Source organism: Canis lupus, chromosome 4 (assembly GCF_048164855.1).
Source record: "Canis lupus baileyi chromosome 4, mCanLup2.hap1, whole genome shotgun sequence".
Taxonomy (NCBI): Eukaryota; Metazoa; Chordata; class Mammalia; order Carnivora; family Canidae; genus Canis; species Canis lupus.
This window is the reverse complement of record NC_132841.1, coordinates 87,401,366-87,414,031: the sequence shown is the minus strand read 5'-3', so window position 1 is coordinate 87,414,031 and position 12,666 is coordinate 87,401,366. Positions and strand designations below refer to the sequence as shown.

Sequence of the window (12,666 nt, the reverse complement as noted above, 5' to 3'; positions counted from 1 at the left end):
CTGGAGGGAGAGGACGGCAAACACTGGGCTCCGTTCCAGACACAGAAGCAGAAGGCAGGGGGGACCGAGTGTGAGGGAGAAGGGGAAGATGAGGTTCACGCCATCAGGAGGGCCGGCCCCTCCCCGGAGCCCCCGACCCCACAGGGCACTTGCAAACAGCAAGTGAGACCAGGTCAGAAGGGCGAGGACAAGGCCTCTCCAATTTATCTCACATCGACGGGCCCACGAGTCAATGGTGCTCTCATGTCGAGGCCAATCAAATCAGGTGGGAACCTTACTGAGCCACAGATCCCAGGGCCATCTTCACAGAAGGGAGCCCACGTGGTTAACAAGGGCCCTAAAGACCGTGAAGTAGCTCGTCAGAGACCCGCACACGGAGGAACACTGCTCATGAGTTTGGGACGTTGAAAGCCCCACCCTAATGGAGGGTCCAACGTGAGAGGCCGAGAGAGGTGGGAAGAGCAAGGGCCGGTGGGTTCTCCCCACAGGGAGAAAAGGTGGACAAACAGAAGGGGCTGTAAGCAAATATAACGCGGACACGACAGACGTTTCAGAGAATCGCCGAGGAAAAGAAGCTCAGGAACCAAGTTGCATGTGGGAAAAACCAAAGCTGAGCAATCACAGGTTACTAGCATTTTCTCTCTCTTTTTTTTTTTTTTACTAGCATTTTCAAAAGGCTGTGGCTTTTTTGGTATTTTTATTTTCTAGAGAGAGAGAGCATGTGCGATCAAGGAGGGGCAGACTGCACGCCCTGCACGAACCCAACACGGGGCTCGATCCCAGGGCCTGAGATCACACCTGAGCGGAAATCAAGAGTCTGACTCTTAACCGACTGAGCCACCCAGGCGCCCAGCAAAAGGTGTGCTTTTTTAAACAAATGTTTAAAAAGGTTTATTTGAGAGAGTGTGCACCCACGAGCAAGGGAGCTTTAAGCAGGTGTAACACGGACACGAGAGACGTTTCAGAGAACCACTGATGAAAAGCAGAGGGAGAGGATCTCAGGCAGATCCCCGCTGACTGTGGAGCCCAACTCGGGGCTCGATCCCAGGACCCCAAGACCACGACCTGAGCCAAAATCAAGAGGCGGCCACATCACCACCTGAGTCCCCGAGGTACCCCCTTTTTAAACAATTTTTAATATTTTGAGAGACGCTCATTGACTCTACGAAGCAGCTCTGACCCCGGCGGCACGTTAGCCAAGGCGCCCGGGCAGCTTTTTAGAAACGTAGCTGGGCCCGAGTCCCATCCAGGATCCGGACGCCGTGGCCGAGGGGCAGGGCCGAGGGCTTCCCGGGCGTCAGGGGAGGCAGCCAGGGTCGACAAGGATGCGTCAGAAGCAGCCTGCCCGTCCCTCATGCCAACCCCACTGCGGACACGGCCCAGACATCGGGTGCCTCCTTTCCGCCACTCGCCAGGGAGCTGATCACGGAAAGAACGTGAGGCCCTGACCCCCGCACACAGCACCCTGGGCTGGAAAGCTGCAAACACGCTTCCGTGGGGATCGGGCCACGGCAGGCTTCCGTGTGGCCCCCATCTCGGTGCACTGCAGGCACCGGGCTCCATGCACCATCGGGCACTCAACCCCCACGTCGATCACGGAGTCTTTGGGAAAACTGGTTCCAAGTAACAGGCCTGTAAATGGATTTTGGGAATGGAATGCAACTCAGTCCCAAACAGACAACCACCTGGCTTCGTTTTAACAAACCGCCTCTGCTTTTTCTACTGAAATTACACCCGGCACTACGTGGTGTCATGTCTAATTCCTGTAGATAATTTGCGAATCGTTTTGTTCCCAAACAAGATCTTTACATACATTTTTCATAAAACGATATCATGATACACAGGATTGATTTAAGCCTCCAAAATTCAAAAAAAAAAATCTAGCTTTGACTTCCTGTTTTCTATTTACGTCTCCCAGTCATAAATTGCGACCTCGTCTGAGCTCCGCACACAAGATTAATCAGTTGACGATTTGCAGCATTCACGGGAAGCAAGAATGCAAGATCGCACCTGCTTACCTCGGAGTATGCACGGCTCCATTTGCTAAGCTAACCTCAAGACCGGACGTAACGACGGGATCGAAGGCACTAAATCGCAAGCCTTCTCCTCCCGCCTGCACACCAGCTGTGGAGGACGGTACACCCGCCCTGGGGACGGCGCGGCGCAGGCTCAGGGTGCCACCTGGAAGCGGAGCCTGGAATCCCCGAGTCTACTGAGGATGAGTGAGCCGCGGGCCCACAGAGGTGGGCGGGGGTACAGAGACGAAGCCCACGGGCGGGAAGAGGCGGCTCAATGCCGAGGACCAAGGGGCCACAGTTGAGGGATGCCCACGGGGAGGACAGGCAAAGGCCAACAATGTGGCCCCCACAGGAGGACAGGCCAGAAGGTCAGGACCCACGGCGCAGCTCCGTGCTTTCTCCTGCAGAAGTGTTCACAGGCGGAGAGCGTGTTGAGCTGGAGCCTCGCTGGGGCTGGTAAATAAATCGGGGCCAACAGCACCCAGTCCCCTGGCCAGCTGTCTACTGGGCCAGGGGTGGGCCCGGCCGAGGTGCGGCCCCGCTGTTCAGTCCAAAGGGGCTATGGAAGAAGCCGCGGTCTCAAAGAGTCAGAAGTAAACTGGATTCTAGGTCCACCTCAGCTGGATTCGCCTCCAGGTGCAGGGGGCCGGGCCCCAGGGAGCAGGTCCTGTCCGGGTGCAGGGGGCCGGGCCCCAGGGAGCAGGTCCTGTCCGGGTGCAGGGGGGCGGGCCCCAGGGAGCAGGCCCTGTCCGGGTGCAGGGGGGCGGGCCCCAGGGAGCAGGCCCTGTCCGGGTGCAGGGGGGCGGGCCCCAGGGAGCAGGCCCTGTCCGGGTGCAGGGGGGCGGGCCCCAGGGAGCAGGCCCTGTCCGGGTGCAGGGGGCCGGGCCCCAGGGAGCAGGTCCTCCGTCTTACTGGTGGGTGCACGGGAGCGGCGCGCACTCTCTGCAGGCTGAGGTCGGCAACACCCGACACGGCCCACGGCCCTCAGAACGCGTCTCCCGGCCCCGGGTACACGTCCGAGTGGCCGGGTGACCATCTCAGGTTCCAAAACGCGAAAATGTACACTAGCGAGCAAAATCTACCACGCGCCCGTGCTGCAGAGACGCACGTTGTCTTTCTGGAGCGAGGTGCACTAAGGGACAAGCAGACTTTTTAAATTTTTTCTTCCCCCGTAGTCTCAGAGTGAAAATTAATGGAAACATCTGACTTTCCATCTTTGAGCCACACGATGCCAAACCAAATTCCTGGAAGAGGTCTAGAGAGTAAGACCCACGTGGCTTTCAGAGCATGAAAACATCCTCTAACTCAAAACCAAGCACTTTGGACAAACTGGTCTCCAAAGCAAGCCTGGAATGGAAATCCCAGTGGTGTTCAGTCTCCGGGATACAGAATTCTAAGAAACCCTGTGGACGGGTGTTCAGGAACTCAGAGAGGGGTATTTCCAGGATAAAACAGCAAAATGTGGGAAAAGCCGAGTTTCCCAGCTCAGGGCTGACTAATACAGCTGCTGTGCTGTGATTACAGGGGCTTCCAGGAAGCACAGATGGACCCGAGCTGGCGCTTCCACCAAACAAGCCAACGTGTCTGATTTTTCAAAATCCTCTGTCACTTGTCCCCAGTGTGACGCTCTGTCCCCTTACTTTTGGATGAGTGTGTGCACACCTGCCGTTTGAGAAGGGGAGGAGCCGGGCAGCACCATCCACGTGTGGTAACCTCACACGTAGTTAACGTAGTGAATGATGCCACTAAACTACAGACTTAAAAATAGTTAAAATGGTCAATTTCATGTTATGTGTATTTACAACACACACACACACACACACACACACACACACACACACACACGATGATACAGGAAAACCCAAACTCCAGTTCCACAAAAACAAAAGCAAAACAAAACAACAACAACAAAACCCTGTACATCCATTCATTTCTCTTTCGACTCAGACCTGGACGTTCGCCGCAGAGACCCAGCACAGCAAATCGTCCAGACACCCAGAGAAAACGGAAACCCCGAAAAGGATGCAAATGTCACGACCCGTCACAGCTGTGGGCAGACGCGCACACACAAGGGCCCCGGCCCGGGGGGAGCCAGGTGGGCTCGGGGCAGGCCCGGCCTCTCCAGTGGCCGCGGAAAACTGCCAGGTGGCTCCTCCCAGCCGCGTGGAAAACGCAATCTTTCACTCTATCTTGAAGTCCTAGACGCATCAGTAAACTAACACAGCCCCGCGGGGGGCTGGGGCACGTTCGTGGGCGGAACCATCTGGAACTGTGGGACCGAGCGCTGGACGCCTAGAGAGGTGGCAGTCGCGCAGGTGGCAGGTGCACGCAGGCCCGCAGTCACTCGGCTGGGGCAGCGTTGCCGTTGGAGGGACGCCTGCGGCCCGAGGCGCTGGGGGGGCGAAAGTATACATGCTCCGTGGCTGTTTTGTTCTGAAGACTAAACGACTAAGATTTGCCCCCATGCGTGTGCATTAATGAGAATGTTCACCTTTACAAAAAAGGAAATTAAAAAACTGAGAATGCGCTAGAATAAACAACACAGGGCAGCCCGGGGGCTCAGCGGTTTAGCACCGCCTTCGGCCCAGGGCGTGACCCGGGGCCCCAGGATCGAGTCCCATGTCGGGCTCCCAGCATGGAGCCTGCTTCTCCCTCTGCCTATGCCTCTGCCCCTCTCTCTCTCTCTCTCTCTCTCTCTCTCTCTCTGTTTCTCATGAATAAATAAAGAAAAAAAAGAAAAAAAAAACAACCCCAAAGGCCAGGGAATTACGTCCAGGCCAGCTGTGCGAGAGCAGGTGTCCTGTCGTCCTGGAGCCTGGCCCCGAGACTCGGCGCCTTGGGGACGCTGCTGGGCACCGGGAATGCTGTCCCCACCTTCCTAAACTGAAGATCTCTCCCTGCTGGTCTCCCCCCGCCCTCCCACGCCGTGACGGCCCGGGGACCCGCGTACCTGGAGCACTGGCGGGGACACCCGTCTCGCCAGGACCCGGCGTGCAGGCATGGAACCCCGACACGGCCCACTCCCGAGCCCACGGGGCCCGCTGCACCCCGCTGCGCCCCAGCTTCCTTTCAGACAAAAACTTTAAGTCTGATCAAGTAGCTCGGAGCCACCACTTCCCGCTAACGGCGGGGCCAAGCCGATGCCCCGGAGCGAGCCCACAGAGCGCCCGCCGCCCACGGCAGCCCCGGGGACACACACGTGGCGGTGACCGGCCCACGACATGCCAGGGACACAGAACGGCATGGGGGCGGGGGGCGGGGGGCGGGCACAAAGGGAAGGCAAAGCCACGAAGAAATACAGCCGGGCAGCATAGAAAGTGTGAGAAAATGACCCCAAAATGCAACAACAACAACAACAAATCACTACTAATCCATTCTCAAGTTTTACAAAATTGGACCCACGTTATTAATCCCAACAAGTCAGCACCGGAAGGTCAAACCATAAAGGTTGGAGCCGGGAGGGGTGGCTGTCAGGAAGCCGCGTGTCCCCTGCCGGGCTGGAGGGCGCCTGCCTCGCCCGCCGCGTGGGGACGCCTGACCGTAGCAGCAATCAGTGGCCTCCTCGTGAATCGACCAAATGAGAACAGTAACTTTTTTTTTTTTTAACTTTTTTTTAACAGTAACTTTTAAACCCAAATCTAATCACACTTGTTTTGCAAGCAAATAAACAGAGAAGGGCGAGGAGGAGGGCATGTACTTGTAACTGGGGTGATTAAATCCCCAGCCACGAGAATATTTCTCAAGACCCCGTAGAGAGATCACGCAAACAAACAAGCAAAACCCTACAGAATCCCTGCAGAGGGTAACTGACTTAAGTTTACTGGGCCGGGGATCCCTGGGTGGCTCAGTGGTTTGGTGCCTGCCTTTGGCCCAGGACTTGGTCCCGGGGTCCCCGGATCAAGTCCCATGTCAGGCTCCCTGCATGGAGCCTGCTTCTCCCTCCGCCTGTATCTCTGCCTCTCTCTGTGTGTCTCTCATGAATAAATAAATAAAACATTAAAAAAAAAGTTTACTGGGCCAAGTTGACCAACTACCCCCTAAAACACAGGTGAGTCGATACCACTGTAAGCTGTCTCCAAGCAATCCAATGAAGCTCCTCTCAGAAAAGAGAAGAGCTCACTCTCAACGTGAAAAATCTGATTTAGAACTTACGACTCAATTTACAAGGCTCCCAACGGGGGCCATCGTGACTGCCCGAGCACCTCAGGAATGTTCTGGAAAAGACCAATCTTGCACTTCTGTTCTCGCGTGGGACCCGTCTTCCACTCCCAGGGCTCGCTCTCCTAGCCACACCGTGCCCTGCAGAGCGGTGGTGCTCCTCCAACGTGGGTCTGCAGCTTAGTGTCCAAGAGACGCCCATGCACAGGCGGCGCACCTCGGAAAAGCTGCAGCTTCTGTTGCACACCCTCGCAATCAAGCAACTCAGATGAATTTTTTCGGGTTTCCCAGTGCATCTAAAAGTCACATTTACACTGTCATCTATTAAATGTGCAACAATAATACCTAAAAAAAAAAAAAATCAATGCAAGTACCTTGATTAACAAATACTGCTAAAAAAGGCTAACAGCCATCTGAGCTTTCAAAGGAATCATAATCACCGATCACCCTAACAAATAAAATGAAAAAGTTGAAAATACTGCAAGAATTACCAACACGTGACACAGAGACACAAAGTGAGCAAATGCTGTTGGAACAACGTCACCGGCATCTTGTTCCAGCAGGCCCGTCACAAACCTTCAACTCTTGTTTAAAAAAAAAAAAAAAAAAAAAAAAAAAAGCAAAAACCAACCAAACAAAAGGCAGTGTCTGCAAAGCTCCGTAAAATGAAGCGCAATAAAACAACACGTGTCTCCTACTAACTTTCAGGGCAAGCGCGGACCCGCCCAGGAGCTGTGTCCTCCGCAGGCCGCCAAGTCTTCAACAAACTGTGTTAGTGTGTCTCTTGCACACTTCTTTTTCCATCTGCAAATACTCCACGGCGAGCAGAGCACAAATTGTAAATCAAATGGGAACGTTTCGGTCCTCTATTCCCCGGACCAACCTACGGTAGTTTGAATTTTAGTGCGGAATGGAATTTTAAGTTCACAGTAAAACTATCTCCCTGGCAAAGAAAAAAAAAAGAAAGAAAAAAAAAAAAAGGCCCCAACCCAGCTGAGTGCACACGCAAAATTCTCAGAGCCGGAGTGAAATCAGAGAACGCGCCCTTCGGTGCTCTCACAAAAAACACACACTTGTGTCCTGCCCACCCGGCGTCCCTGAGGTCCCGCGTTAGGATTTGAGTTACACACGGCCCTGCTTGGCTTCCAGCCCGAAACGGGACATCGATGCTGCTTTCTGCTCACGGGGCGTCCTTCGGCTGCAGGCGGCGGCCCCCGGGCGCACTCGCGAGGTGGGTGCAGGAAGGGGGGGCACAGGGCAGGAGGCCGGAGGGCTTCGGAGGGCCGGGGAAGGCTGTAGCGTCACCGCCGGCCCTCCTCCCACTTCTGCGTCCTCCACAGCCCTGCGACCGGGGGTCCTGGGGGTCCCGGGGGGGCCTCGGCTCTTACTGTGGGCACCACCACCCGAGGCGCTTCCCAGGCATCCTCTCCACCCTCGCGCCCCAGATGTGGCTGTGACCTCTCGGGGAGCGCGTGGGAAATGCAGACTCGCAGGCCCCACCCCAGACCCGCCAATCCGAATCCGCACCTGAACGAGACCCCCAGGGCCTCATGTGACGTTAGGGGCACGCAGCTCTCAAATGGGGGCAAACTAACAGTTTCATGAGCTTTTCTGTTTCTTTGAGAGGTCACTTTTTCCTAACAAAAATGTCACCAGAATTTTTTTTATTTTTAGATTTTATGTGACACAGAGAGCGAGCCTGTGCGCACAAGCAGGGGGAGCGGCAGGCAGAGGGAGAGGGAGATGCAGGCCCCGCACTGAGCATAGAGCCCGACGTGGGCTCGAACCCAGGACCCCATAGATCATGACTGAACCCCCCAGGGTGTCCCTTGAATTATTTTTTTAAATGCAAAAAAAATACCCGTTTGACAGCTTTTACCAGTTATCATGTGACCTCAAACACTGATTTTTTTTAATCATAGTAAAATGTACAAAAGGTAAAAAAAAAATGTGCCACTTTAAGCATATAGTTCAGTGGCACTAAAGCACATGGACACTGTCCTGCAACCATTACCACCGTCCACCTCCAGAAATGTCCCCAAGCTGTACCCATTAAACAATACCTCTTCACTCCCCCCTCCTTTCCCACACGGATTTCTTTATGCTCTTTAATAAACTGAGTTCAAAGGAGACCTTGAAGAGTCGCCATAGAGAGGCTTAATGAGGACAAGGCCATGCTCCGGTATCTTTGACCCCGATTCCTTCTACAATCTGCTGCTGCCCTATTACAGAGTGGCTGCTCCTGTCCTGCGGACCAGCACCAGAGCTTCCCCTACTCCTTTGTGAACGCCCCCCACGGCTCCGCAGTGAGCTTGTGATGTGAGAAGATGAGGAAGGTCAAGGAGGAAGGACACTCGAGTCCCCCGGCCACCATCAGTTCTTGAGCCAAATCTGACTCCAAGTCTTTCCGTCTTGTCTCACTCCTCCTGTACCGTCAGCCCTATAATTCCCATACAAATCTCCAAGCTCATCATATGCCGGATGACAGCGTGGACAACCCAAGACCAAGTATTCGGTGACCGCTGGAAGGGGAGATGTCACAGTGGGGCCTGCCTTCACGTTCAAGTGCAGGTCATTCTGGGTCGGTTGACTGTCAGCCCGCAATCCCTACGTGCTGTCAACAGCGAGCACAACTGCCGCCCTGGCCACCCCGCTCCACCTCTGCGCACGGAGCTGTTGGTTAGCTGGGGCCGGAAATGGCTTCACGTGGCATAGGGTCCAGACCCCGTGTCCTAAATGGTAGCACCCAAGGGCTGGCGCTGCCACGTTAGCCTCTGCTGGGCAAAGCGTCATGAGATCAGAATGGAAAGCATCTTAGAACCTCAAGGACAGGGGCCCCGGGGTGGCTCAGCAGTTGAGCATCTGCCTTGGGCCCAGGGCGTGACCCCAGGGTCCTGGGATCGAGTCCTGCATTGGGCTCCCTGCGTGGAGCCTGCTTCTCCCTCTGCCTGGGTCTCTGCCTCTGTGTGTCTCTCATGGATAAATAAATTCTTAAAGAAGATAAAAATGAAAAAAAAAAAAAAAACCCTTAAGGACAATACGTCAAGTGAAATAAGCCAACCACTAAAAAAGGACAGCTACTGTGTGAGTGATCCCTCCCTTGCACACAAAGTATCTAAAGTAATCAAAATCAGAGCGTAGAAAAATGGTTACCAAGAACTGGTGGGAGGAGATATGGGGAACTGTTTGGTAGGTTGAGAGTCTCAGGATCACAAGATGAAAAACTAAAAAAAAGAAAAAAAAAAAAAGAAAAAGAAAAATGTCTAGAGGTCCCTGGGACAGCAGTACGAAGATACTTAAGGCTACTTACATAGACACTTACAAAGGGTTAAGTTTGAAGTCATGCGTTTTTACCGTAGTTTTTAAAAAGAGGTGGAGGAAAAGTTAAAAAGAATTATCTTTGGGATTAAAAAACAAGTCAATAAGAAAAAAGAAAAGTCCACTGAAAATCTATGGCACAACATTTTCAGGAACAGAAGTCATAACAAGTCGGGTCCATTGTTTAAATACTATTTTCCTGCAACTACAGGACCCAGCAACTGCACTACTAGGGATTTACCCCAAAGATACAGAAGCAGTGACCCGAAGGGGCACCTGCACCCCAGTGTTCGCAGCGGCAGTGCCCACGAGAGCCAGACGGGGGCAGGAGCCGCGCTCTCCGCAGGCAGACGGAGAAAGACGCCGCGCTGTGCGCACCATGAGCTCGGCCCGGCCGCCAGAGAGGAGCGATCTTGCCATTTGCAACGTGGACGGAACCAGAGGTTGTGATGCTGCGCGAGGCCCGAGAAAGACGATTACCGCATGGGCCAGACAGCCCAGGAGCGTCGCTGTTTACTGAGCCCAGAAACGAGAAAGGTGCCCAGTGGGCGAGCTGTGCTGAGGCCTGATAGCCAGGGAGCACCTGTGCCTTACGCTGCGCGACACCCGCCCAGGAGGTTCTGTTCTCAGCAAAACCTGCAGGTTCGGAGACCCTGAGCTTTGAATCCGGGCGTGTGACATCGCCTCTCTTTGGGTCTTAAGTGTTGCTACGTGCCTCTGAAAAACGGACCCGTTTGTGACATTAAAATCAGGTGCCTTAATCAAAGGGAGACGCCGCCTCCTTTGACAAGCGCCCAGATGTAACCAGTGAGCTAGTTTCTGGATCCACCTTTTTGATTTTCAGTGACACAGCTTTTATGGTACACTAAGGAACCGGGAGCCAGGGGGCACCTGGGTGGCTCCGCGGTGGAGCGTCCGCCTTCGGCCCAGGGCGTGACCCCGGGGTCCTGGGATCGAGTCCCGCATCGGGTCCCCACAGGGAACTGCTTCTCCCTCTGCCTGCATCTCTGCCTCATGAATAAGGTCTTAAAAAAAAAAAAAAAGAACTGGGATCCAGAACCAGGGGATTATCCCCCTACCAAAGGAGCCTCCTCAGTTGACCAACTGGGCGGACACACAGCCCGGCTAGGGGGCCCGCGGACCTGGCTCTCACAGGGACCCCCACCCACGCTGTCCCCGCACCGGGAGACTGCAGATGTTAAGCGGTACGGAGCCCAATTCACAAAGAGCAGCGATTGTGAGGTCCTCCTGGACACGCGTGCGCCCCACACATTGGGGTGTGTTTGCCGAGATCCCCAGGAGGGAAGCGGCCCCTCGTGGCCCCTCTGCCCCACGCTGCTCAGAACACTTGGTCTGATCCATTTGGAGAATCTCATGGCGTCTCCACCCCCGGAGGTGTACGTGACACAGTCTTCTCCGGATCTGGTTCCCCGCCCAGGAAAAAATGCTAAGGCGCTGGGGGGGGCGGGGGGGCATAGATGCCCCGGAGCAGGTGCCCGGGCGCAGGTGCGCGGGGCTGCAGGCTCACCTGGCCGTAGTCCGTCCGGAAGACCACGACGCCCTCGGCGCAGGAGCTCACGGTACTCGGGAAATGCTGCCCGTTTTCTCTCAGCCAGACCCGCGCCCCCTGCGAACAGAAAGAAGACGTTTTAATGGGGAGTTTGCATTGCGTTCCGTGGCCAATCACCGCCTCCAAATTACGGGCCGCTCCATTCCTTTAAGGGGAAAAACCCCCCAAACACCACACTTTTTAAAAAGCCAGTAATTTGCTCCGACAGGAGCCACTCGGGGAAGGCCGACCGAGGGCCCTGGGGGAGGCGAACCTGTGACACCCCCCCCCAGAGCGGGGTCGCGGACGACCTCCGGTGGCTCACCAGTGCCCGGCGCTGACCCGGCCTTCCGGGCGGACGTGGGGGCACCGCAACCGGCTGAGCATCACAAGATGGAAGGAACCCGCCCCCCGGCAGTGGGGTTCCCAAAACCAGATGAACCAGGTCCCTGGGGCGCAGCAGGCCTCGGAGAGCCTCTGGCTCTGCGGCTGCGGGCCCCACCGCCCGCCCCGTGCACGCCCCATGCCGCCTGCCTGCTGGCCCCGAGCCCGGGCGGCAAGGTCGCGCTCCGGGCGGGCACAAGTTTCAGCACAGGTCGCAGCCAGCACCCAGCTGGGAGGCGCGCCAGCCTCCTGCCCCGCCATCCCGCGCCCGGCTCTCAGGACGGTGGCCGGAGGCCGCACTCTCCAGACCCCTCGGGTTTCACCTGCCGCCTGACCTTTGGCGTCGGGTTTATTTCCCTGTTTTATCCGCGTCCCCTCCCCCCGCCCCGGGCGAATGAAACTCGCACAGTATCCGCCTTTTCGGGGATCAGCTGCCTCCTACTTGATTTCACAACAATGAAAACCACTTGCTTCCAAGAACAAGTGATAAAGGTTTGAAGCGACGACCGGGTGTTCGCGGGTCTAATGACAGAGAATCCCTCCGTGTGACGTACGCGGGACACTGAGCTTTAAGTTCTCATGAAGTCATTTCTACTTTGCTCAGTGTCACCAATCCCAACAAAAATCACCCCCAACAAGCGCATCCTCACGTCGCAAGTGCATTAACGTGGAAATACTACCCCTGAGTGAGCACTTCAAACGACACACGGGACAACTTTCTCCAGGAATTTCAACCTCATTTTAGCGGTGTACTTCATGTGTTTGGATTTCAGATATTATGCGAAATATTTAAAATCTATTGATCAGAGGGTCTTCAACTTCTCACGGAAGGGGCTGCTACTAGTCTCTTGACACAGAGTTGGCGGGAGATAAATAATATAGAAGGAATTCATCCCTTTATGCTGATTTTCTGAAGGAGTCGTTTATGAGAATGGTAAGACGTTCCGCGCCCGGTGCGGAGCCCAACACAGGGGCTCCCAACCCCGAGACCGTGACCTGGGCCCTGATAAGAGTCGACGCTTTCGCCCTGAGCCGCTCGGGCGCCCCCACCTTCCGCTACGACGAACTGTGTTTACGGAGAGCAAAACCAGTAGCTGACTTCCAGTACGGGGGCCGTGATGGGCACGGCCGGGGCTGGGCGTCAGGACGCCTGGTCTACCCCCACTCACCCAGTGGGCCACTGTCCCCCTCCAGGGCGACGCAAACAGCCAGCCCTGCCTATACCGCCACACAGCCCAT

At 55.4% G+C, this 12,666-nt stretch overlaps 1 protein-coding gene across 5 annotated transcripts in view; it reads right to left on the bottom strand.

The window, feature by feature from the left end:
- The window catches only part of MYO10 (myosin X), a 194,527-nt gene that overhangs the window by 145,730 nt on the left and 36,131 nt on the right, over nt 1–12,666 (bottom strand). For 4 of the 5 annotated variants that reach the window (XM_072825052.1, XM_072825049.1, XM_072825054.1 and 1 more), the window contains exon 2: nt 11,023–11,121. In XM_072825052.1, the coding sequence (XP_072681153.1) occupies nt 11,023–11,121 (99 nt within the window). Of the gene's footprint in view, nt 1–6,170; nt 6,192–11,022; nt 11,122–12,666 lie in introns of those variants that run through there. The other variant, XM_072825055.1, reaches the window with a different exon arrangement.